The 24746-nt window shown below is 42.9% G+C and overlaps 1 protein-coding gene across 1 annotated transcript; it reads left to right on the top strand.

Moving 5' to 3' along the window:
• Nucleotides 1-11614: 11614 nt before the first annotated feature.
• Nucleotides 11615-23916, top strand: LOC311120719 (protein NLRC3-like; the record flags this gene model as incomplete). Its single annotated transcript, XM_084195297.1, has 9 exons — nucleotides 11615-11674; nucleotides 15672-16039; nucleotides 17458-17624; nucleotides 17813-19613; nucleotides 19690-19863; nucleotides 21834-22007; nucleotides 22364-22537; nucleotides 23176-23222; nucleotides 23360-23916. Exons 2-9 carry the CDS (start codon nucleotides 15699-15701, stop codon nucleotides 23914-23916), a joined length of 3435 nt encoding a protein of 1144 aa, XP_084051423.1. The 5' UTR covers nucleotides 11615-11674; nucleotides 15672-15698.
• Between the last annotated feature and the right edge of the window lie 830 nt (nucleotides 23917-24746).

Genomic DNA, 24746 nt, shown 5'->3' with positions numbered 1-24746 from the left:
TTGAATAATAAAATACTACAATCTAAAAGTAATTGAGGACCACCTGCACCACCCCCCAAGGACCACAGGTTGGGAACCACTGGTCTGGAGTCCTTCTGCCAAACCTGGTTGTTGTGTCACACTGCCCCCTCCTGGTAGCACTGCAAAACATCACCTCATTAAATACAAAAATGTAATTGCAGTTTTACTAGATAGAATCTTAACTTGTAGGCTGAATACTTGTATTAAGTGGATGAAGACTTTACATGAACCTATAGGTGTTGAATCCGCCCACTGTGTTGAAACAGGAAGTCCATTTATAATGAAGTAGAGGAACGGGTCCACCTCTTATTGTAGATCAATGGTGCCGCTACTTCGCTTCACCTCCGTTCAGCCAGTATGAATAAAGAAGACCTAGAAAGAATAAGGTCGTGACCTCGGCGATTTTCCTTCAAAATAAAAGTCCCGCAATGATGATTGTGATTTTTTCTATACTGAAATTCGTTACATTTTATGAGGAAATGTTAGCAGACTTAGAATGTTGTTTAACAATATGCAAAAAGCAATAAAGTAAAATTTTAAATTTTTACATTTTAGTCATTTAGCAGACACTCTTATCCAGAGCGACTTACAGGAGCAATTAGGGTAAATCGCCTTAATAGCACAAATAATATTATAGCACTGACATTTGTTAACAGCATTGAAGTAATGATTACTAGACAGTTGTCATGGTAACAGCAGTAATACAAATAACATTTATGATGCTACTATTAATAATAATAGCAATAACACTTAATAATAATATAATTATTATAATAATCATTTTTACATAACACTAAAATCCCATTGTTAATTAGATTAGATGAGTTTATTAGTCACATGGAGAGGGACGCAAAATCTTATGCTCCAACAGTGCAGGTCAAAATAAATCAAATCAAATCAAGAGAAGTGAATGAGACCGTTGAGGCCGTTGGGTGGTGGGGGCAGGGTAAGAGTCTGTTGGCTGGTGGGGGCAGGGTAAGAGTCTGTTGGGTGGTGGGGGCAGGGTAAGAGTCCGTTGGGGAATGCCCACAGGGGGAGCAGCAGGGGGGGGAGTGATATGTGAATGAAACAATAATAAAGCAGAATAATATGTAGATATTTACTCTAACAATGAGACATCTCCATTGGGGGGTGTGGCTAGGGTAAATGAGGAAGTGATCCATGGTGGCCATCAGTAACAACAAACCAGGTATGGTTTTATTTACTTTACATTTTTCTCCCCTCTTATCATAGTTTTGTTTTTGTCCTGTTGTGTTCTAAAATACAATTCTGGTACAAACCTCCCAAAAATACTAATGTGTTGTTTGTTAAACTTTTATTTTGTAGTTTATTTTATGCATTTTGAGATTATTCTTGTTTTCAAAATAATGATTATTATTACTATTCATTACATCGTACATAGGCGCTAATCTGTACATAAACCATGCAAGGGATCATTTCCACGCAAAGTGTGAGATTTATCAATATATATGTTAGTTTGAGAGTGTTCAGCCCCATGACCATGCTTACGTACAGTGCCAAGTGGTGGAATAAGGGAACTGCTTGTCAAGCGTAGAATGGGGAAAGGGAGTTACATAGTAGGTTGTACAACTGAATGAATGAATTCAAATGAAATGTGTCTTCCGTATTTAACCCCTCTGAATCAGAGAGGTGCTGGGTCTGCCTTAATCGACATCCACGTCATCGGCGCCCGGGGAACAGTGGGTTAACTGTTCAGGGGCAGAACGACAGATTGTTGCCTTGTCAGTTTGGGGATTCGATCCAACAACCTTTCGGTTACTGGCCCAACGCTCCTACCCACCAGGCGACCTGCCGCCCCAAAATATACTGTATGTTGAAAATGTGTGAAATTGTGAGAGTAATAATGACATTTTTTTATGTAATTATATTGACATTGTGAATTCATGCAACATGTCTTGACAGGCTATATATTTTGACCACATCAGTGCATTTGTTACGATAATAATCCATATAAAGTACAGTAATTTGGTAAATTAGAGGTATGTGTGAAAGTGAAAATATTGTGTACATCCTATAAAAGACTGAGATAATGGAAATCCAATGAGAGATGGCTGATCTGCTCTGTTGGAAGATCTGGCAAAGCAGCATTTCACAGAGAGCACGTTTTTAGAGACAGGTGGGACTTTTTAGCAGAAAGTACAGATTGGCTCATCAGATATCGTTTCCCAAAACCAATCTTATAGGATCGTTGCGAGGATTTAAGACCTACTTTAGAAAGGCAAACCCATGCCATTCGGGTGCGCGTCAAAGTGTTATCCATCCTCGGGTTTTTGGCAACGGGCACTTTTCAGCCGGAGCTTGCTGATCGGCCAGCGGCATCTCACATCCCTCGATGAGCCAATGTTTTGGATGCAATCATCAGCAAAACGTACTGTAACATACAATTCCCACCATCGCGCAACAGGTTAAGAGGGGTTTCTTTGCCATCAATGGGTTCCCAAATACGAACGGAGAAATAGACGGCCCCCACATCGCCATAAAAGCACCATCCCAACACGAATTCAACTAGGCTATGTGAACAGAGAAGGCTTCTACTCTTAATGAGCAGGTGATAGGTGATGTTATGTGCAAAAGACGCTACTGAATTTAGTGCTCAGGTGGAAAGCACGACTTGTTCATTCTGCAGAACAGCAATGTTGCCGATCCGCCTACAGGGGGAGCTGTTCAGGATGGATGGCGTATTGGTGAGTATTGCCTACTGCTAGTGTCAGATATTGAATTCAATCAAAAGGTTTTATTTGTCTCACTCAGTTGTGGTTTGATTAGTAAAAATAAAAAACATAGCTACAAAGAGAGGACCATTAGAACACTTCAAAGTATATTTGTCATCGCTAAAACAACTTGAAGTGTTCTAATGGTCTCTTTGTAGCTAGGTTTTTAGTTTTACTCATCAAACCACAAAGGTTTTATTTGTCTCACTCAGTTGTGGTTTGATGAGTAACAATGAGCGTTATAACTCCACGTGAAATACGCCCATCATTCACCCTTCATGGTGACAATAACGCCCTTATTTGCTGTATAGTTGGGAAGTATTGGAATTAGGCCCAGACAGTATATCTAAAGGAAATATCCATGGCGAACTTCAAATGTCTTTGGAGGTGTTGGCAGAATGTTTTATTTTACAGTGACATTTGCTGTAGGTCTATCTGACCGTTTCTGAAAGACAAAAACAATTGCAAATAGTTGTGGACCTGTAAACAGATCGTTTGAATGAAGTAATGTTTTGCATTCACTTTTTCCCGAAACTAAATATGCTTCACTGCCCACAAATTCGGAAACGTTGTCTACTCGAAAAAATTAAAATAAACTAGAGTTTATTGGTAGCCTACACACTTCAATACAAAAGATCAGCTGTCTGTTCACCTGTTACATTCTGCTGTATGTTATAAACCGCGCCGCGCACCCTGTCATCTGCATAGAGCAAACACTTTAAATAATAGCCTCTCTAATAGGCCCAATTAAATGAGAAATGCGCATGGTAATTTGTTGTATGGCTACATCGGGAATATGAACTCATCATGGCCAGAAAAGGTGAGGAATTTATTATGCAATGATTATGATAATGTATTATGTTATAAATGAAATAATGTCTACGCAAGAAATGTCACATTACATCATTCAGACGGAAAAGGTGAATCGTCTGTTCTAACGTTAAACTGCGCTTCGGATCGGATCGCATAGAGCAAAATAGGCTGCTTGAAATACTGTAGCTGATCTATTTACTACTGTGAAGTGGGTCCAATTAAATGAGAGATGGGACGAATGGTAGCCAATCCTAACTTGTTGTATGCCTATAGGATATTTGGCGAGTATAGGCTTTATTCTGTAATGATCATGGAAATGAAATAAAAACAGGAAATATATGTATATTTCTAATTGTTTTAGAATGTAAAGATACATCGATTTTCGCTCTTCTCACTAACAGCAAATGATTGCATCTTGTTATTATATTTAGCTAGGGCTACCGGTTGTTTTGTTCTGAATAAGAGTCTCGTCATATATTCCCCATCTGCACAAAGCTACTAGGCTACTTTTGCCTTCTTGCAATGCAAGACTTCAACCACTAGAAACTGTGAGCACGCATGGTCTAAAGGTTGCAGGAGGATTAGCACATTGTCATGTCAAGTTCAGTTTTAATAAATGACAACATTTGCGGACACACCTACACCTCTCTGGAAATCGCCAGTAAGAACTGAATTGAATCATATTGAATGGATTGGAATTGATTTGATTGGACTCTGTTGAAATGAATTGAACTGGATTGAACTGAATAAAATAAAGAAATGAGTCATGTTATTCACTAAATGAAGAAAAAATATGTATATTGACACCACTGCGATTAAATGTTTAAAAACAAATATACACTGCTCAAAAAAATTAAGGGAACACTAAAATAACACATCCTAGATCTGAATGAATGAAAAAATCTTATTAAATATGTTTTTCTTTACATACAGTGGGGGAAGAAAGTATTTAGTCAGCTACCAATTGTGCAAGTTCTCCCACTTAAAAAGATGAGAGAGGCCTGTAATTTTCATCATAGGTACACGTCAACTATGACAGACAAAATGAGAATTTTTTTCTCCAGAAAATCACATTGTAGGATTTTTTATGAATTTATTTCGAAATTATGGTGGAAAATAAGTATTTGGTCAATAACAAAAGTTTCTCAATACTTTGTCATATACCCTTTGTTGGCAATGACACAGTTCAAACGTTTTCTGTAAGTCTTCACAAGGTTTTCACACACTGTTGCTGGTATTTTGGCCCATTCCTCCATGCAGATCTCCTCTAGAGCAGTGATGTTTTGGGGCTGTCGCTGGGCAACACGGACTTTCAACTCCCTCCAAAGATTTTCTATGGGGTTGAGATCTGGAGACTGGCTAGGCCACTCCAGGACCTTGAAATGCTTCTTACGAAGCCACTCCTTCGTTGCCCGTGCGGTGTGTTTGGGATCATTGTCATGCTGAAAGACCCAGCCACGTTTCATCTTCAATGCCCTTGCTGATGGAAGGAGGTTTTCACTCAAAATCTGACGATACATGGCCACATTCATTCTTTCCTTTACACGGATCAGTCGTCCTGGTCCCTTTGCAGAAAAACAGCCCCAAAGCATGATGTTTCCACCCCCATGCTTCACAGTAGGTACAGTGGGGAAAAAAATTATTTAGTCAGCCACCAATTGTGCAAGTTCTCCCACTTAAAAAGATGAGAGAGGCCTGTAATTTTCATCATAGGTACACGTCAACTATGACAGACAAATTGAGAGAAAAAAATTCAGAACATCACATTGTAGGATTTTTTATGAATTTATTTGCAAATTATGGTGGAAAATAAGTATTTGGTCACCTACAAACAAGCAAGATTTCTGGCTCTCACAGACCTGTAACTTCTTCTTTAAGAGGCTCCTCTGTCCTCCACTCGTTAACTGTATTAATGGCACCTGTTTGAACTTGTTATCAGTATAAAAGACACCTGTCTAAAACCTCAAACAGTCACACTCCAAACTCCAATATGGCCAAGACCAAAGAGCTGTCAAAGGACACCAGAAACAAAATTGTAGACCTGCACCAGGCTGGGTAGACTGAATCTGCAATAGGTAAGCAGCTTGGTTTGAAGAAATCAACTGTGGGAGCAATTATTAGGAAATGGAAGACATACAAGACCACTGATAATCTCCCTCGATCTGGGGCTCCACGCAAGATCTCACCCCGTGGGGTCAAAATGATCACAAGAATGGTGAGCAAAAATCCCAGAACCACACGGGGGGACCTAGTGAATGACCTGCAGAGAGCTGGGACCAAAGTAACAAAGCCTACCATCAGTAACACACTACGCCGCCAGGGACTCAAATCCTGCAGTGCCAGACGTGTCCCCCTGCTTAAGCCAGTACATGTCCAGGCCCGTCTGAAGTTTGCTAGAGTGCATTTGGATGATCCAGAAGAGGATTGGGAGAATGTCATATGGTCAGATGAAACCAAAATATAACTTTTTGGTAAAACCTCAACTCGTCGTGTTTGGAGGACAAAGAATGCTGAGTTGCATCCAAAGAACACCATAACTACTGTGAAGCATGGGGGTGGAAACATCATGCTTTGGGGCTGTTTTTCTGCAAAGGGACCAGGACGACTGATCCGTGTAAAGGAAAGAATGAATGGGGCCATGTATCGTGAGATTTTGAGTGAAAACCTCCTTCCATCAGCAAGGGCATTGAAGATGAAACGTGGCTGGGTCTTTCAGCATGACAATGATTCCAAACACACCGCCCGGACAACGAAGGAGTGGCTTCGTAAGAAGCATTTCAAGGTCCTGGAGTGGCCTAGCCAGTCTCCAGATCTCAACCCCATAGAAAGTATTTGGAGGGAGTTGAAAGTCCGCGTTGCCCAGCGACAGCCCCAAAACATCACTGCTCTAGAGGAGATCTGCATGGAGGAATGGGCCAAAATACCAGCAACAATTTGTGAAAACCTTGTGAAGACTTACAGAAAACGTTTGACCTGTGTCATTGCCAACAAAGGGTATATAACAAAGTATTGAGAAACTTTTGTTATTGACCAAATACTTATTTTCCACCATAATTTGCAAATAAATTCATAAAAAATCCTACAATGTGATTTTCTGGAGTTTTTTTCTTCATTTTGTCTGTCATAGTTGACGTGTACCTATGATGAAAATTACAGGCCTCTCTCATCTTTTTAAGTGGGAGAACTTGCACAATTGGTGGCTGACTAAATAATTTTTTTCCCCACTGTATGGTGTTTTTTGGATGCAACTCAGCATTCTTTGTCCTCCAAACACGACGAGTTGAGTTTTTACCAAAAAGTTATATTTTGGTTTCATCTGACCATATGACATTCTCCCAATCCTCTTCTGGATCATCCAAATGCACTCTAGCAAACTTCAGACGGGCCTGGACATGTACTGGCTTAAGCAGGGGGACACGTCTCGCACTGCAGGATTTGAGTCCCTGGCGGCGTATTGTGTTACTGATGGTAGGCTTTGTTACTTTGGTCCCAGATCTCAGCAGGTCACCCCCGTGTGGTTCTGGGATTTTTGCTCACCGTTCCTGTGATCATTTTGACCCCACGGGGTGAGATCTTGCGTGGAGCCCCAGATCGAGGGAGATTATCAGTGGTCTTGTATGTCTTCCATTTCCTAATAATTGCTCCCACAGTTGATTTCTTCAAACCAAGCTGCTTACCTATTGCAGATTCAGGCTTCCCAGCCTGGTGCAGGTCTACAATTTTGTTTCTGGTGTCCTTTGACACCTCTCCCTCCCTCCACCTCTCCCTCCCTCTACCTCTCCCTCCCTCTACCTCTCCCTCTACCTCTCCCTCCCTCCCTCTCTCCCTCCCTCCACCCCTCCCTCCCTCTCTCCCTTCCCCCACCTCTCCCTCCCTCCCCCCACCTCTCCCTCCCTCCACCTCTCCCTCCCTCTCTCCCTCCCTCCCTCCCTCTCTCTCCCCACCTCTCCCTCCCTCCCTCCCTCCCTCTCCCCACCTCTCCCTCCCTCCCTCCCTCTCCCCACCTCTCCCTCCATCTCTCCCTCCCTCCCTCCACCTCTCCCTCCCTCTCTCCCTTCCTCCACCTCTCCCCACCTCTCCCTCCCTCCCTCCCTCCCTCCCCCCACCTCTCCCTCCCTCCCTCCCTCCCTCCCTCCCTCCCCCCACCTCTCCCTCCCTCCCTCCCTCCCTCCCTCTCCCCACCTCTCCCTCCCTCCCTCCACCTCTCCCTCCCTCCACCTGTCCCCCCCTCTCTCCCTCCCTCCACCTCTCCCTCCCTCCCTCCCTCCCTCCCTCCACCTCTCCCTCCCTCCCTCCACCTCTCCCTCCCTCCCTCCCTCCACCTCTCCCTCCCTCCACCTCTCCCTCCCTCCACCTCTCCCTCCCTCCCTCCCTCCCTCCTTTACTGACGGTTGCCATCGATAGTGGTTTATATTTAACATGATTCAAATTGTAAAATAAACGGAGAAAAGCCCGGGCATAGCCTATAATTAAAACATTCCGAAGCTCAAACATCAACTCGGCAGGTTCAGTCCTACAGAAGCCTAAAGCTTGGGTGTCCAAATTGCATCCACGCCTATTATGAGGTCACACCAGTAGAGGTGCGTGCGTAAAATCACTGTTAATTCATATGCCTTGTGACCGTGAAATAGACTGTAGGCCTAAAGGCAGAGACAATAAGAAGACACAGTGGCAGAATAAATTCAACCACACCTTTATTTTATCACAAAACCGGAGAGCAACTTCTGTCCAGTTAAGTCCACAATGCATATTCTATGTAACAGACATGACCTACATCATGGTCAAGCAAGTTAATGTTTCCGACCACTAAATAACTATTGATTTAGAACCACAGAGAGTTACCGCAAGTTGTAAATGTAGTGTAGTCACCGCTGTTAAGGTGTGTGTGTGTGTTTGTGTGTGTCTCTGTGTGTGTGTGTTAGAGAGAGAGACAGATCCTATGTCAATAAGCTCTAAGGTCCTATGTTACTACACAGTGTATAGAGTACGTACTCTCAAATGACACCCTTTTCCCTATATAGTGCACTACTTTTGATATTGCACTATGCTCAATCTCCACCTCTCACTACCTCCCTCCCTCCACCCCCTCCATCCCTCCACCCTCCCTCCCATCCCCCCCACCTCTTCCTCTCTCCCCCCACCTCTCCCACACTCCTCCCTCCCCCCACCTCTCCCTCCCTCCACCTCTCCCTCTCTCCTCCCTCTCCCTCTCTCCTCCCTCCTCCCTCCCTCTCTATCTCCCTCCCTCCACCTCGCCACCTCTCCCTCCACCTCTCTCTCCCTCCCTCCCTCCCTCTTGCCACCTCTCCCTCTACCTCTCCCCTCCCTCCACCTCATCTCCCAACATAGGAAGTATAAGGAAGTAGAGGAAGAAATTGACTTTACAGGTAGAAGACAAAAACATCAGAGGTCTGTAGCTTTCTTTTACAATTTAATGTAGAAAAGTGTTCTGGAGAAGTTAGGCTATCATAGAGAGACAGATGATTTAAGGGTAAGACGTCTGCAGAATTATAAAGTTAATACAATACTGATTTCAACTTTCAAGAATGATGAGTTTAGTCTTATTTATAAATCAAATCAAATTTTATTGGTCACATGCGCCGAATACAACAGGTGCAGACATTACAGTGAAATGCTTCCTTACAGCCCTTAACCAACAGTGCATTTATTTTTAACAAAAAAAGTAAAAATAAAACAACAACAAAAAAAAGTGTTGAGAAAAAAAGAGCAGAAGTAAAATAAAATAACAGTAGGGAGGCTATATATACAGGGGGGTACCGGTGCAGAGTCAATGTGCGGGGGCACCGGCTAGTTGAGATAGTTGAATTAATATGTACATGTGGGTAGAGTTAAAGTGACTATGCATAAATAATTAACAGAGTAGCAGCAGCGTAAAAAGGATGGGGTGGGGGGGCAGTGCAAATAGTCCGGGTAGCCATGATTAGCTGTTCAGGAGTCTTATGGCTTGGGGGTAGAAGCTGTTGAGAAGTCTTTTGGACCTAGACTTGGCACTCCGGTACCGCTTGCCATGCGGTAGCAGGGAGAACAGTCTATGACTAGGGTGGCTGGAGTCTTTGACTATTGTATATTGGTGTTGATTCATATTAATTAGCCTAATCAATATGATCCAATGTGATGTGATGTTATAGGCTACAGGGCTATGAGGTAGGGTATTATTGGTAAAGGCGACTGACAGCACATTATCGTGATTATTATCCGCGTGATGAAACAACGTTAGAAGACGTGCATCGGAATTATGTAAAGATGTCACTAAATTAAGAAAATAGTCTGTTTCGACAAGTCAGTCAAGTAAAAATGACGTGCAACAATAGCATAGAAACTAAATAAATGTTGGGATAAATCAAAGTTCAAGTTGAAAATGCTTTCTGGCGACATGGATCAGAAAGGTGGTGGTCCGTTTTGCTCACTGCTGTGCGCTCGATATAACTTGGCCGGCGCACCGTTGCGTAATGTTACCCACTGGTTCAATCGTTGTCGGCACCTTTCATCTGAATACATGCCCCGGTGCAACGGACGAGATAAACTGATCGCACCTCATGTGAACTCGAGCAGTGCATGGGTGTGTTCACTAAGGGCACTATTCCAACTTATGAAATTACGCCTTTCCTACGCACTGCTCGTCGTTTCTATTCACACTTTACCTTATTAAGTTGCATAACGGGCTTTGCAGGCGTGGTTGCCTTGCGTGCGCTGAATAAATGTAATTCAACCGCTGAAAACACTCCCACTTGCTGGCCAACAGATTTTCTGGTGGAGTTTTCATTAAATAGCGTTTTCAGTACATCTATTTTAAGCCTTTAAGTACGGTGTACCTTTAATTACATTTTTGTCGACAGACTAGAATACATCGAGAGAACGGGTTGAGAATATTAAAAATACTCGGATTTTGTAGATTATTTAGGCACCTTTTAGGGTTAAGAAAGTATGTATGAATCATAAAAAAACTGGTTTGGAGAACCTTTACACACGACGCAAAAAATATGCAAAATGTAAGCTACAAATTGAAGAAAACGAACACTAAGTGACAGTTATAAATGTATGTGGGTTTTACTGACGGTTGCTGTCGATAGTGGCTGATATTTCACATGATACAAATTGTAAAATAAACGGAGAAAAGCCCGGGCACAGCCTATAATTAAAACATTCCGAAGCTCATACATCAACTCGGCAGGTTCAGTCCTACAGAAGCCTAAAGCTTGGGTGTCCAAATTGCATCCACGCCTATTATGAGGTCACACCAGTAGAGGTGCGTGCGTAAAATCACTGTTAATTCATATGCCTTGTGACCGTGAAATTGACTGTAGGCCTAAAGGCCGAAACAATAAGAAGACACAGTGGCAGAATAAATTCAACCACACCTTTGTTTTATCACAAAACCGGAGAGCAACTTCTGTCCAGTTAAGTCCACAATGCATATTCTATGTAACAGACATGACCTACATCATGGTCAAGCAAGTTAATGTTTCCGACCACTAAACAACTATTGATTTAGAACCACAGAGAGTTACCGCAAGTTGTAAATGTAGTCTAGTCGCCGCTGTTAAGGTGTGTGTGTGTGTGTGTGTGTGTGCGTGTGTGTGTGTGTTTGTGTGTGTCTCTGTGTGTGTGTGTTAGAGAGAGAGGCAGATCCTATGTCAATAAGCTCTAAGGTCCTATGTTACTACACAGTGTATAGAGTACGTACTCTCAAATGACACCCTTTTCCCTATATAGTGCACTACTTTTGATATTGCACTATGCTCAATCTCCACCTCTCCCTACCTCCCTCCCTCCACCCCCTCCATCCCTCCACCCTCCCTCCCATCCCCCCCACCTCTTCCTCTCTCCCCCCACCTCTCCCACACTCCTCCCTCCCCCCACCTCTCCCTCCCTCCACCTCTCCCTCTCGCCACCTCTCCCTGTCTCCTCCCTCCCTCCCTCCACCTCTTTCCCTCCCTCCCTCCATCCACCTCTCACTCCCTCCCTCCCTCCCTCCACCTCGCCACCTCTCCACCTCTCCCCTCCCTCCACCTCATGTCCCAACATAGGAAGTATAAGGAAGAAGAGGAAGAAATGGACTTTACAGGTAGAAGACAAAAACATCAGAGGTCTGTAGCTTTCTTTTACAATTTAATGTAGAAAAGTGTTCTGGAGAAGTTAGGCTATCATAGAGAGACAGATGATTTAAGGGTAAGACGTCTGCAGAATTATAAAGTTAATACAATACTGATTTCAACTTTCAAGAATGATGAGTTTAGTCTTATTTATATTGGTGTTGATTCATAATGCTTAGCCTAATCAATATGATCCAATGTGATGTGATGTTATAGGCTACAGGGCTATGAGGTAGGTAGGGTATTATTGGTAAAGGCGACTGACAGCACATTATCGTGATTATTATCCGCGTGATGAAACCACGTTAGAAGACGTGCATCGGAATTATGTAAAGATGTCACTAAATAAAGAAAATAGTCTGTTTCGACATGTCAGTCAAGTAAAAATGACGTGCAACAATAGCATAGAAACTAAATAAATGTTGGGATAAATCAAAGTTCAAGTTGAAAATGCTTTCTGGCGACATGGATCAGAAAGGCTGTGGTCCGTTTTGCTCACTGCTGTGCGCTCGATATAACTTGGCCGGCGCACCGTTGCGTAATGTTACCCACTGGTTCAATCGTTGTCGGCACACCTTTCATCTGAATACATGCCCCGGTGCAACGGACGAGATAAACTGATCGCACCTCATGTCAACTCGAGCAGTGCATGGGTGTATTCACTAAGGGCACTATTCCAATTTATGAAATTACGCCTTTACTACGGACTGCTCGTCGTTTCTATTCAGACTTTACCTTATTAAGTTGCATAACGGGCTTTGCAGGCGTGGTTGCCTTGCGTGCGCTGAATAAATGTAATTCAACCGCTGAAAACACTCCCACTTGCTGGCCAACAGATTTTCTGGTGTAGTTTTCATTAAATAGCGTTTTCAGTACATCTATTTTAAGCCTTTAAGTACGGTGTACCTTTAATTACATTTTTGTCGACAGACTAGAATACATCGAGAGAACGGGTTGAGAATATTAAAAATACTCGGATTTTGTAGATTATTTAGGCACATTTTAGGGTTAGGAAAGTATGTATGAATCATAAAAAAAACTGGTTTGGAGAACCTTTACACACGACGCAAAAAATATGCAAAATGTAAGCTTCAAATGGAAGAAAACGAACACTAAAGTGACAGTTATAAATGTATGTGGGTTTTACTGACGGTTGCTGTCGATAGTGGTTTATATTTAACATGATACAAATGGTGAAATAAACGGAGAAAAGCCCGGGCACAGCCTATAATTAAAACATTCCGAAGCTCATACATCAACTCGGCAGGTTCAGTCCTACAGAAGCCTAAAGCTTGGGGGTCCAAATTGCATCCACGCCTATTATGAGGTCACACCAGTAGAGGTGCGTGCGTAAAATCACTGTTAATTCATATGCCTTGTGACCGTGAAATAGACTGTAGGCCTAAAGGCCGAGACAATAAGAAGACACAGTGGCAGAATAAATTCAACCACCTTTGTTTTATCACAAAACCGGAGAGCAACTTCTGTCCGGTTAAGTCCACAATGCATATTCTATGTAACAGACAGTTACATGACGTACAGCATGGTCAAGCAAGTTAATGTTTCCGACATTTTCGGACCACTAAACAACTATTGATTTAGAACCTCAGAGAGTTTTCAGCAAATTGCAAAGAGTGGTTCATGGTCCTGATTTATGTGTGTGTGGGTGTGTGTGCGTGCGCGTTCGTGCAAGTAGAAAAAACATGTTGACTCACCCTACTTGTAGAGAAACGCCAATGACACCCTCCTCTCTTTCATGTTGACAAAATGGTCTATCACTCTGTCATACAGTACACAGTCTATCACTCTGTCATACAGTACACGGTCTATCACTCTGTCATACAGTACACAGTCTATCACTCTGTCATACAGTACACGGTCATCACTCTGTCATACAGTACACGGTCTATCACTCTGTCATACAGTACACGGTCTATCACTCTGTCATACAGTACACGGTCTATCACTCTGTCATACAGTACACGGTCTATCACTCTGTCATACAGTACACGGTCTATCACTCTGTCATACAGTACACAGTCTATCACTCTGTCATACAGTACACGGTCTATCACTCTGTCATACAGTACACGGTCTATCACTCTGTCATACAGTACACGGTCTATCACTCTGTCATACAGTACACAGTCTATCACTCTGTTATACAGTACACGGTCTATCACTCTGTCATACAGTACACGGTCTATCACTCTGTCATACAGTACACGGTCTATCACTCTGTCATACAGTACACGGTCTATCACTCTGTCATACAGTACACGGTCTATCACTCTGTCATACAGTACACGGTCTATCACTCTGTCATACAGTACACGGTCTATCACTCTGTCATACAGTACACGGTCTATCACTCTGTCATACAGTACACAGTCTATCACTCTGTCATACAGTACACGGTCTATCACTCTGTCATACAGTACACGGTCTATCACTCTGTCATACAGTACACGGTCTATCACTCTGTCATACAGTACACAGTCTATCACTCTGTCATACAGTACACGGTCTATCACTCTGTCATACAGTACACAGCCTATCACTCTGTCATACAGTACACGGTCTATCACTCTGTCATACAGTACACGGTCTATCACTCTGTCATACAGTACACGGTCTATCACTCTGTCATACAGTACACGGTCTATCACTCTGTCATACAGTACACGGTCTATCACTCTGTCATACAGTACACGGTCTATCACTCTGTCATACAGTACACGGTCTATCACTCTGTCATACAGTACACGGTCTATCACTCTGTCATACAGTACACGGTCTATCACTCTGTCATACAGTACACGGTCTATCACTCTGTCATACAGTACACGGTCTATCACTCTGTCATACAGTACACGGTCTATCACTCTGTCATACAGTACACGGTCTATCACTCTGTCATACAGTACACGGTCTATCACTCTGTCATACTGTACACACTTTTATTTTTTGTTGTTGAGGCTACCTGGCTAAAATGCTTGCTCACTAGCCTAACTCCATTCATGGCAAGGTTAGCTAGTTAACATTATCCTTCTACATCTAGCTACATATTTAACTTCCATCCTCTCAGGCCGGGGCACAGCAATGTATGACTAAATGGTTGGATCAGAATCGCTGTTATAATCATTCGCCAGTATGGAGAATTAAGTAAAACCACAAGTCCGAATCCCTATCTCCATCCATGGTTCATTTAGGAAAAGGCCAATGTTAACTAACTAGCTAGACACCAGAGGACAACAACACAACGAGATGCAACAATTCAAGTTGTTTCTGTCAAAATCCAAGCTGGTTTACCTTGACACCTTTTATTGGATCAACAGAACCAATCACAGTTGAGCTCGCTCAGTTTAGCTCAACGCTGATTGGCTAATTTCTAATACTTTTTTAAATCGAAGGACAAATGTTCGCTGGCTTCACTTGTCTTCAATGCTACGGGCAACAATGTCATACTCGTTTGGACCAGACAGCATCAGATAGATGGCCTACACATAGAGAGACAGAGGGGCGCTGTTTAGCTCGCTCGGATGCTTTCTCCTGTGAGATAAATTCAGCCTCTTGCGAATTAAAGGACAATTATGAAGCACAGAGAGACGAAAGATACATTATAGCCTGGCTTCCCTTGGCATAGAAGAAATACCTGTCAGCTATTTTAACTGTATGTAATGTCTACTTGGTAAATGTTTATAATGTCTGTCAATCTAAGCTGTAACGTCTTTTTAGTTGTGTGTACCCCAGGTAGACTAGCTGTTATTATGGAGTCAGCTAATGGGGATCCAACCAGGTAGACTAGCTGTTGTTATGGAGTCAGCTAATGGGGATCCAAGTCAAATCAAATCAAATTAACTGTGTATATTTAAATGCAATATGAAGTCTCTGTTTGAACTCTGACCACAGACAGTAAAAGTGTTGTCATTGTTAATGGTTCTTCAACAATGTTTAGAAATATTGACTGTTCTGTTATTTCTTATTGTAGCTGAGTGAGCTGTGACCTACATCTAAAATGAGTCTCTCTGGGGAGAGAGAGGAGGGGACCACTGCCTCTAAAATGAGTCTCTCTGGGGAGAGAGAGGAGGGGACAACTGCCTCTAAAATGAGTCTCTCTGGGGAGAGAGAGGAGGGGATCACTGCCTCTAAAATGAGTCTCTCTGGGGAGAGAGAGGAGGGGACCACTGCCTCTAAAATGAGTCTCTCTGGGGAGAGAGATAAGGAGACCACTGCCTCTAAAATGAGTCTCTCTGGGGAGAGAGAGGAGGAGACCACTGCCTCTAAAATGAGTCTCTCTGGGGAGAGAGAGGAGGGGACCACTGCCTCTAAAATGACTCAAGACGCCAGTTCTAAGAGGTAAGAGATGACATGTAAAATATACAGTTCTCTTAAAGATATAAAAGTAAAGGGAAAAGTGTTCCCAAATTACATAAAATGTAGGTCTACATAATTCATTTAAAATTCCCCAAATCGATTTATCAATTGCAGACTGTAGCTTTATAAATAAATATCAGAGCTGTGTTCGAATACTCATACTAGCCGCACTAACCATACTATTTGTGATGTAAATTGAGTATGTAGTATGCTTATTCGCAAAAGTACGAAGTATACACACAGTGGACACTATTTCCGTGCTTTTAGGGCCCATAATGCAATTCTTCAGAAAATGGGTGTGGCTTCACAACGTTTTCAGATTTTAAGAAAATGGCAGAAAATATGCAGCCGAAGTCTAACGAGAGCGGATACAAATTCATTGCTTTAACTAATTATGACAAATGTTAAGAAAATGTTGAACAATGTAATGACTTTTCAAATAAGTTAAGCTACACGTTATGTTGGCTGACAATGTGTTGGCTACGCTATCCTTACGCACCGCAAAGCATATCATTACAGCAGTAGGTACTACCAGTATGTTAGCTAGCTACCTCATTAGTTGGCTACTAATACACCGAACTTGCCAGTATATTAACTATATGCTAACTAACTAACTATCTAACGTTTATTGACTTGATTATTCACGTCATTCTTAGCTAAGTGGTATAGTTGTTGTGCGTTCTCAATGGACATAAATTAGCTCTGGCTATCTACTCCGATTTCAAAGCACTCTCGTCTGAGTGTGCCAGAGCGCAGAATAACTGACGAATTTACAAATGCCCAACACCGGTTTAATGTGGCCGGTGTCAGTAAACGTCGGCAAAAATGTAAATTGTTGCCAGCAGCACTGGATAACATGAAAACAGCCTATCCGGCTCTGCTATGGCGAGTAAAATGGTCAGAGTGAGGTGTTCTCTCATTTGTGTCTGGAAGTAGCTAGCCAGTTAGCTTGACTGCTGCCATGAGGGTCAGAACGCTAGAATCAACCCTACTCCTCGGCTAGTGTGTGCTCTGAACACTCAGAGAGCGAAAACGCTCTGAATTTAAGAACACCCAGAGCGCACTCTGGCACTCCAGATTGAATTTACGAACACAAACATGTCTAGCTAGTGATTTGTTTATGCTAACAAGCTAGCAAGTGGTTGCATAGCAAAATAATCAACTTCCGGTAGACAGGCGTAGTGTTAGTATGCACAACTGAAAGGATACCATTCGTTTACAGTATACTAAAATGAACTAATAGTATATTGTATGTAATACTCATTAAGTATGTAGTATAAAGTAGGTTAGTATGGGTATTCGAAGGATACCCAGGACTTCTAGAAGTTCCATTATACAGTTGTTCAAATGAAGTAGATGAGATATTGATAAGGTGATCGATCTCCCTGTTTTGTTGAAAGTGTCCAGAAGCCCAGAGCAGAGTCACCTGCCCCCAGCCTGCTATCAATGAAGAGTGATCAGCCACCTGCTTTCAGCCAGGAACCATTACCAGATGACAATAAGGAAGTGGAGAGTTTGGACAGTGAGGATGCATTAAAGATCACACACAACCTTCTGGACAGAAGAAGTAAGACTGTGTTTCATACAATATTACAAAGAACGGTACAAAGGCCCCTTTAAACACACACACACACACACACACACACACACACACACACACACACACACACACACACACACACACACACACACACACACACACACACACACACACACACAAACTTATGAGTCCCAACTCTCATTGTTTTCCTACAGGTCAAACTCTTCTGACAGTCCAACAAGATATTAAGGCTAAACTGAAACACAAGTATCAACACATATCTGAAGGAATTGGACACCATGGAAACCAAAGTCTGTTAAAGGACATCTACACAGAGCTCTACATCACAGAGGGTGGAAGTGGAGGGGTCAATAATGAACATGAGGTGAGACAAATAGAGATGGCATCCAAGAAACAAACCACACAAGAGACACCAATCAAATGCAACGACATCTTCAAGACTTTACCTGGACAAGACAAACCTATCAGAACTGTGCTGACAAAAGGAATCGCTGGCATTGGAAAAACAGTCTCTGTGCAGAAGGTCATCCTTGACTGGTCAGAAGGAAAAGCAAATCAGGACGTTCATTTCATGTTTCCTCTTCCTTTCCGTGATCTGAACCTGAAAAAGGACCAATACAGTCTGATGCAACATCTTTCCCACTACTTCTCAGACCTGAAAGAGATTGAAAGCATTGAAGATGGGGAAACCAAAACTGTTTTCATTTTTGATGGTCTGGATGAGTGTCGACTTCCTCTAGACTTCATAAACAATGAGAAGTGCTGTGATGTCACGAAGCCAACCTCAGTGGACGTGCTGCTGACAAACCTCATCAAGGGAAATCTGCTTCCCTCTGCTCTCCTCTGGATAACCTCACGGCCTGCAGCAGCCAATCAGATCCCTCCTGAGTGTGTTGACCAGGTGACAGAGGTACGAGGGTTCAATGATCCACAGAAGGAGGAGTACTTCAGGAAGAAAATCACAGATCAGAATCTGGCCAATGAAATCATCAAACACATGAAGACATCAAGGAGCCTCCACATCATGTGCCACATGCCAGTCTTCTGTTGGATATCAGCCACTGTCCTTGAGATGATGCTGAAAGAGGCAGAGAAGGATGAAGTCCCCAAAACTCTGACCCAGATGTACATACACTTCACGCTCATCCAAATCATTGTGAAGAACAAGAAGTACAACAAAGCCACAGAGACAAACCCAAAGGAACTGTCTCAGTCAGACAAAGAGATGATCCTGAAACTGGCAAAGCTGGCTTTCCAACAGCTGCAGAAGGGCAACCTGATCTTCTATGAGGAGGACCTGAGAGAGTGTGGCCTTGATGTCACAGAGGCATCAGAGTACTCAGCATTGTGTACAGAGATCTTTAAAGAAGAATCTGGGCTGAACCAAGACAAGGTCTACAGCTTTGTGCATTTGAGCATTCAGGAGTTTCTAGCAGCAGTGCATGCTTTAGAATCATGTCTGGACAAGAAGGAAAATGTTTTTTCCACCACTAGTGAGGATGAAGAGGAGGAGTCAATCCAGTTGTTTGACTTACACAGGAGAGCAGTGGACCAGGCCTTGAAGAGTGAGAATGGACACCTGGACCTGTTCCTCCGCTTCCTTCTGGGTCTCTCACTGGAGTCCAATCAGAATCTGTTACGAGGCCTTCTGACACAGACAGGAAGTACAACACAGAGCAATGAGGAAACAGTTGAGAGAACAGTCAGGTACATTTCAGACAAGATCAAAAGGGAATCCTCACCAGAAAGGATCATCAACTTGTTCCACTGTCTGAATGAACTTGGTGCCAACTCTCTAGTTGAAGAAATGCAAACCTCCCTGCGATCAGGAACTCTTTCAGAAACAGAGCTAGAACCTCAACAATGTTCAGCCCTGGCCTACCTGTTACTGATGTCAGAGGAGGTGCTGGAGGAGTTTGACCTGAAGACATACACCACATCAGAGGAAGGTTATCAGAGGTTAATGCCGGTTGTGAAAACCTGCAAGAGAGCACTGTAAGTTCTGCTATTGAGTTGATGTTTACATTATTCTGGAGGATTTGTATATCTAACATATTATCTCCTCTCTTAGACTGGATGGCTGTAAACTCACATATGAATCCTGTGAGACTCTGGCCTCAGTTCAGCAGACACCAAACTGCCCCCTGAGAGAACTGGACCTCAGCTACAATGACCTGGGAGACAGAGGAGTGGAGCTGCTCTGTGTTGGACTAACCAATCCTCTCTGCAACATACAGACACTTGTGTGAGTTAACTATCTTCAGTATCCACTGTTTCTTTATTGTTTATATATTCGTAGTTGTTAGGAATCTTAACATTATTTGAACATATACATAAAATGTGATAAATATTTAAAACAAAATGTAATGACTCGCTAGGTGTGGCTGGCAGGATGGAACAAAAACAGTCCAACACACAGGAGCTTAAACCTGCTAGGCTGGCATATTTATTCAAAATAAAAGATTAACAAAGATTGTCAAACTATAACTGAAAACAAAACACTCTAATTAACTGAACCGAGAGTTTGACTTAGTTGTAATGAAAAACTAGCTGGGCTGCTACACAGATTCACTTGTAGTCCGGTTAGTTTTCCTGTGGAGAACATAATGTCCAGGGGCGTCCAGCCCAGAGCTCTCCCCTGCTGAACTAAAGCAACACCTTAAATGTCCAAGGTGCATTGCAGCCTAAACGAGGCCAAGTGGTCTCAGGTGTGGACGTAGCCCTGCAGCCTACAATGCTGGTTGTGGGGGCGTGGCTGACGCTCAAAACAGTGGCTTTCCCCGGGCCACATTACCGGAGCCACCACACAAAGGTTAAATATCTTGAGTGAGGTGGTATGTTTTTAACATTTAGTTATACCACAGCATTGTTGAATACTCATTTCTGATTGGCTAGAAGGGCATTCTAGAATGGACATTCAAACCAGATAACGGGACAGTTGGAAAATATATGATGACGCAATAAGCGCCTATACATGCAGAGCTTGCTACAAAGTTACAGAAAGCTCAACCGGAATTGGTTACATTGTAAACACAGGTGCAATTGGCATGATGACTGCAAGAATGTCCACCAGAACTGTTTCCATAGAATTTAATGCTAATTTCTCTACCAACATCGTTTTAGAGAATTTTGCAGTACGTCCAACTGGCCTCACAACCGCAGACCAAAGTGTATGGTGTCCTGGGGGTGTGCGGTTTGCTGATGTCAACGTTGTGAACAGAATGCCCCATGGTGGCGGTGGGGTTATGGTATGGGCACGCATAAGCTACGGACCTACGAACACAATTGCATTTTATCGATGGCAATTTGAAATCACAGAGATACCGTGACGAGATCCTGAGGCCCATTGTCGTACCATTCATCTGCCGCCATTACCTCATGTTTCAGCATGATAATGCACAGCCCCATGTTGCAAGGATCTGTACAAAATTCCTGGAAGCTGAAAATGTCCCAGTTCTTCCATGTCCTGCATACTCACCAGACATGTCACCCATTGAGCATGTTTGGGATGCTCTGGATAGACGTGTAGTACAGCGTATTCCAGTTCCCGCCAATATCCAGCAACTTCACACAGCCATTGAAGAGGAGTGGGACAACATTCCACAGGCCACAATCAACAGCCTGATGAACTCAATGCGAAAGGAGATTTGTCGTGCTGCATGAGGCAAATGGTGGTCACACCAGATACTGATTGGTTTTCTGATCCATGCCCCTACATTTAAAAAAATGTATCTGTGACCAACAGATGCATATCTGCATTCTCAGCAATGTGAAATCCATAGATTAGGGCCTAATGAGTGGATTTCAATTAGCTGATTTCCTTATGAACTGTAACTCAGTAAAATCATTGAAATTGTTGCATGTTGAGTTTATATTTTAGTTCATTGTACTTTGCTGTTATTCTGGCTGCAGAGGTTGTGACTGGGTTAGCAACAGTGTATTGACATATCTCCTCTCTTCAGACTAGCTGGCTGTAAACTCACATATAAATCCTGTGAGACTCTGGCTTCAGCTCTGCAGACACCAAACTCCCCCCTGAGAGAACTGGACCTCAGCTACAATGACCTGGGAGACAGAGGAGTGGAGCTGCTCTGTGTTGGACTAACCAGTCCACTCTGCAACATACAGACACTAGTGTGAGTTAACTTTCTACAGTATGAGTTATTATGTGGATGTTTTAAACATTTGTTAATCATGTGCTCTTCTGCCCTCTAGTCTAGGTCAGTGTGGTCTGACAGAGGGTTGCTGTTCAGATCTGGCCTCAGTCCTGAGTTCACCCAACTCACAACTGAAACAACTGGAGCTGAGAGACAATGACCTGCAGGACTCAGGAGTTACACTGCTGTCTGCTAGACTGGAGGATCCAGACTGTAAACTACACACACTGGGGTAAGTACAGCTGTTTCAGTCAGGTCGGTACTGAGCTGAGTTACACTGCCCTCTGCTGGACTGGAGGATCCAGACTGTAAACTACACACACTGGGGTAAGTACAGCTGTTTCAGTCAGGTCGGTACTGAGCTGAATTACACTGCCCTCTGCTGGACTGGAGGATCCAGACTGTAAACTACACACACTGGGGTATGTACAGCTGTTTCAGTCAGGTCGGTACTGAGCTTAGTAAAACAAATACTCTGAACATCTGATGTTTCATCACAATGTTGGTGTCATGGACAAATGTATGAGTGTCCTACAAGATGATTGACACCAGTACACCAACCTAGACAGCTGTTGTGTCTCTCTGTAGGCTGTCTGGCTGTCTGGTCACAGAGGAGGGCTGTGCTGCTCTGTCTTCAGCTCTGAGGTCAAACCCCTCCCACCTGAAAGAGCTGGACCTGAGCTACAATCACCCAGGAGACTCTGCAGGGGGACTGCTTTCAGCTGCTCTGGTGGATCCCACAGATAAACTGATGAAGCTGAAGTAAGTCAGAATATATGTCCTAATAGTGTGAGCAGCGGTTGTGTCCTATGAAGTGTAGTAGGTTCAGTAACATGAGGACATGATGATAGAATTAAGGGGAAGTTTACCCAGCAGGCTTAGCACTCCAACACAGCATACATCATCACCACATGAATACTCTCTTCTGCATCTCTGATATCCTGTTGGAATTGTACTCTGTTCTGTATGCAGTAGGTAGGATAGAATACCTGTATGTATCTAGTAATGAATTGTACTCTGTTCTGTATGCAGTAGGTAGGATAGAATACCTGTATGTATCTAGTAATTAATTGTACTCTGTTCTGTATGCAGTAGGTTGGGTAGAATACCTGTATGTCTCTAGTATGGAATTGTAATCTGTTCTGTATGCAGTAGGTATGATAGAATACCTGCATGTCTCTAGTAATGAATTGTACTCTGTTCTGTATGCAGTAGGTAGGATAGAATACCTGTATTTCTCTAGTAATGAATTTTACTCTGTTCTGTATGCAGTAGGTAGGATAGAATACCTGTATTTCTCTAGTAATGAACTTGGATAGTGCACCAGAACACAACAATATGGTTTAAATGCTGACTGCTTTATTAGGTCTTTGTCAGTCAATAACCTGTTTCTCCTACAGTGTGGATCATGGTGGAGAGTTCAGGCTGAAATCAGGGCTGAGGAAATGTAAGTCTCTTCAATCATAATCAACTGCATATTCAGAACTACAGTAACATAGTAACTAATCAATACTTGTTCTCTACCTACAAAAACAACATTTTATATGAAGATGTGGTTTGATTAAACTCCCCTTTTGTCTACAGATGCCTGTCATCTCACCCTGGACCCAAATACAGCAAACCCACACCTGATACTGTCTGAGGGGAACAGGAAGGTGACACGGGTGGAGGAGAAGCAGCATTATGAAGACCATCCAGACAGATTTGACCATCTTCACTTAGTTCTCTGCAGAGAAGGCTTATCTGGATGTCGTTATTTCTGGGAGGTGGAGAGGGATGGTGACATGGCTGACATTGGTGTGGTGTACAGAGGACTGAAGAGGAAGGGACGGGTGGATGAAAGTTGGATTGGAGCCAACAGAAAGTCCTGGTGTTTATTCTGCTCTGATAGCCTCTATTTATTTTACCATTCTGGAGTCAGCAGATGCATCCCTGGTCCTGTTTCTAAGAGAGTTGGAGTGTATCTGGACTGGCCAGCTGGTACTTTGTCCTTCTATAGTGTGTCCTCCTCTGGTACACTGACACACCTTTACACAGAACACACCACATTCACTGAACCCCTCTATCCTGGGTTTGGGTTGAGCGTTTTCTCTTCCTCAGTGACCCTGTGTCAGATAGATGATCAACACAATCAAAGGTGAGTCATAGCAATGTTTTATCATGTGTTTTCCTCTGGAATCATTCCCACAATTACATTATTGTTGATGTGTTTAAATAACCCCCTAAAATCGATTGACGCAGCGGTGTGTCAATCTAAGTAACATAATAACAAAATCCCCATCAATCATCCGTCAGTTTAGGATAGATATATCTGTTTTTCAATCCAACGCATCGGCTGTGAAAGGTGGCAGAGCTAGGGTGTTTTGTCAGGGGACTCATCTGAAGTCAGTACCGTCGATATGCCAACTTCTGTTTGTAGAATCCGAACCGTTTTGGCTAGAAACTAATCTGACCCCACTGTGGACTAGGGAGATGCTCTACGACCCCCATGAGTGTCAAGGGATACGTCTTACCGGTAACCGGTACCGTTTGGAAAAAAATTATGTAATGAAGGTAGTTTTGTGCCTAACCCAAAATAGGGGTTAAATGTATGTGTAAAATATATTTCCTAAGCTTTCTTTTATCTCCTAGAAATAGGACAGACAGTGGTCATTTAGCAGATACTCTTATCCTCAGAGACTTACAGTAGTGGTCATTTAGCAGATACTCTTATCCTCAGAGACTTACAGTAGTGGTCATTTAGCAGATACTCTTATCCTCAGAGACTTACAGTAGTGGTCATTTAGCAGATACTCTTATCCTCAGAGACTTACAGTAGTGGTCATTTAGCAGATACTCTTATCCTCAGAGACTTACAGTAGTGGTCATTTAGCAGATACTCTTATCCTCAGAGACTTACAGTAGTGGTCATTTAGCAGATACTCTTATCCTCAGAGACTTACAGTAGTGGTCATTTAGCAGATACTCTTAT

This window comes from Coregonus lavaretus (genome assembly GCF_964263955.1).
Source record: "Coregonus lavaretus genome assembly, contig: HAP1_SCAFFOLD_499, whole genome shotgun sequence".
In the NCBI taxonomy this organism is placed as follows: domain Eukaryota; kingdom Metazoa; phylum Chordata; class Actinopteri; order Salmoniformes; family Salmonidae; genus Coregonus; species Coregonus lavaretus.
The sequence above is the reverse complement of the archived record's forward strand: the minus strand, read 5'-3'. Positions and strand labels throughout refer to the sequence as shown.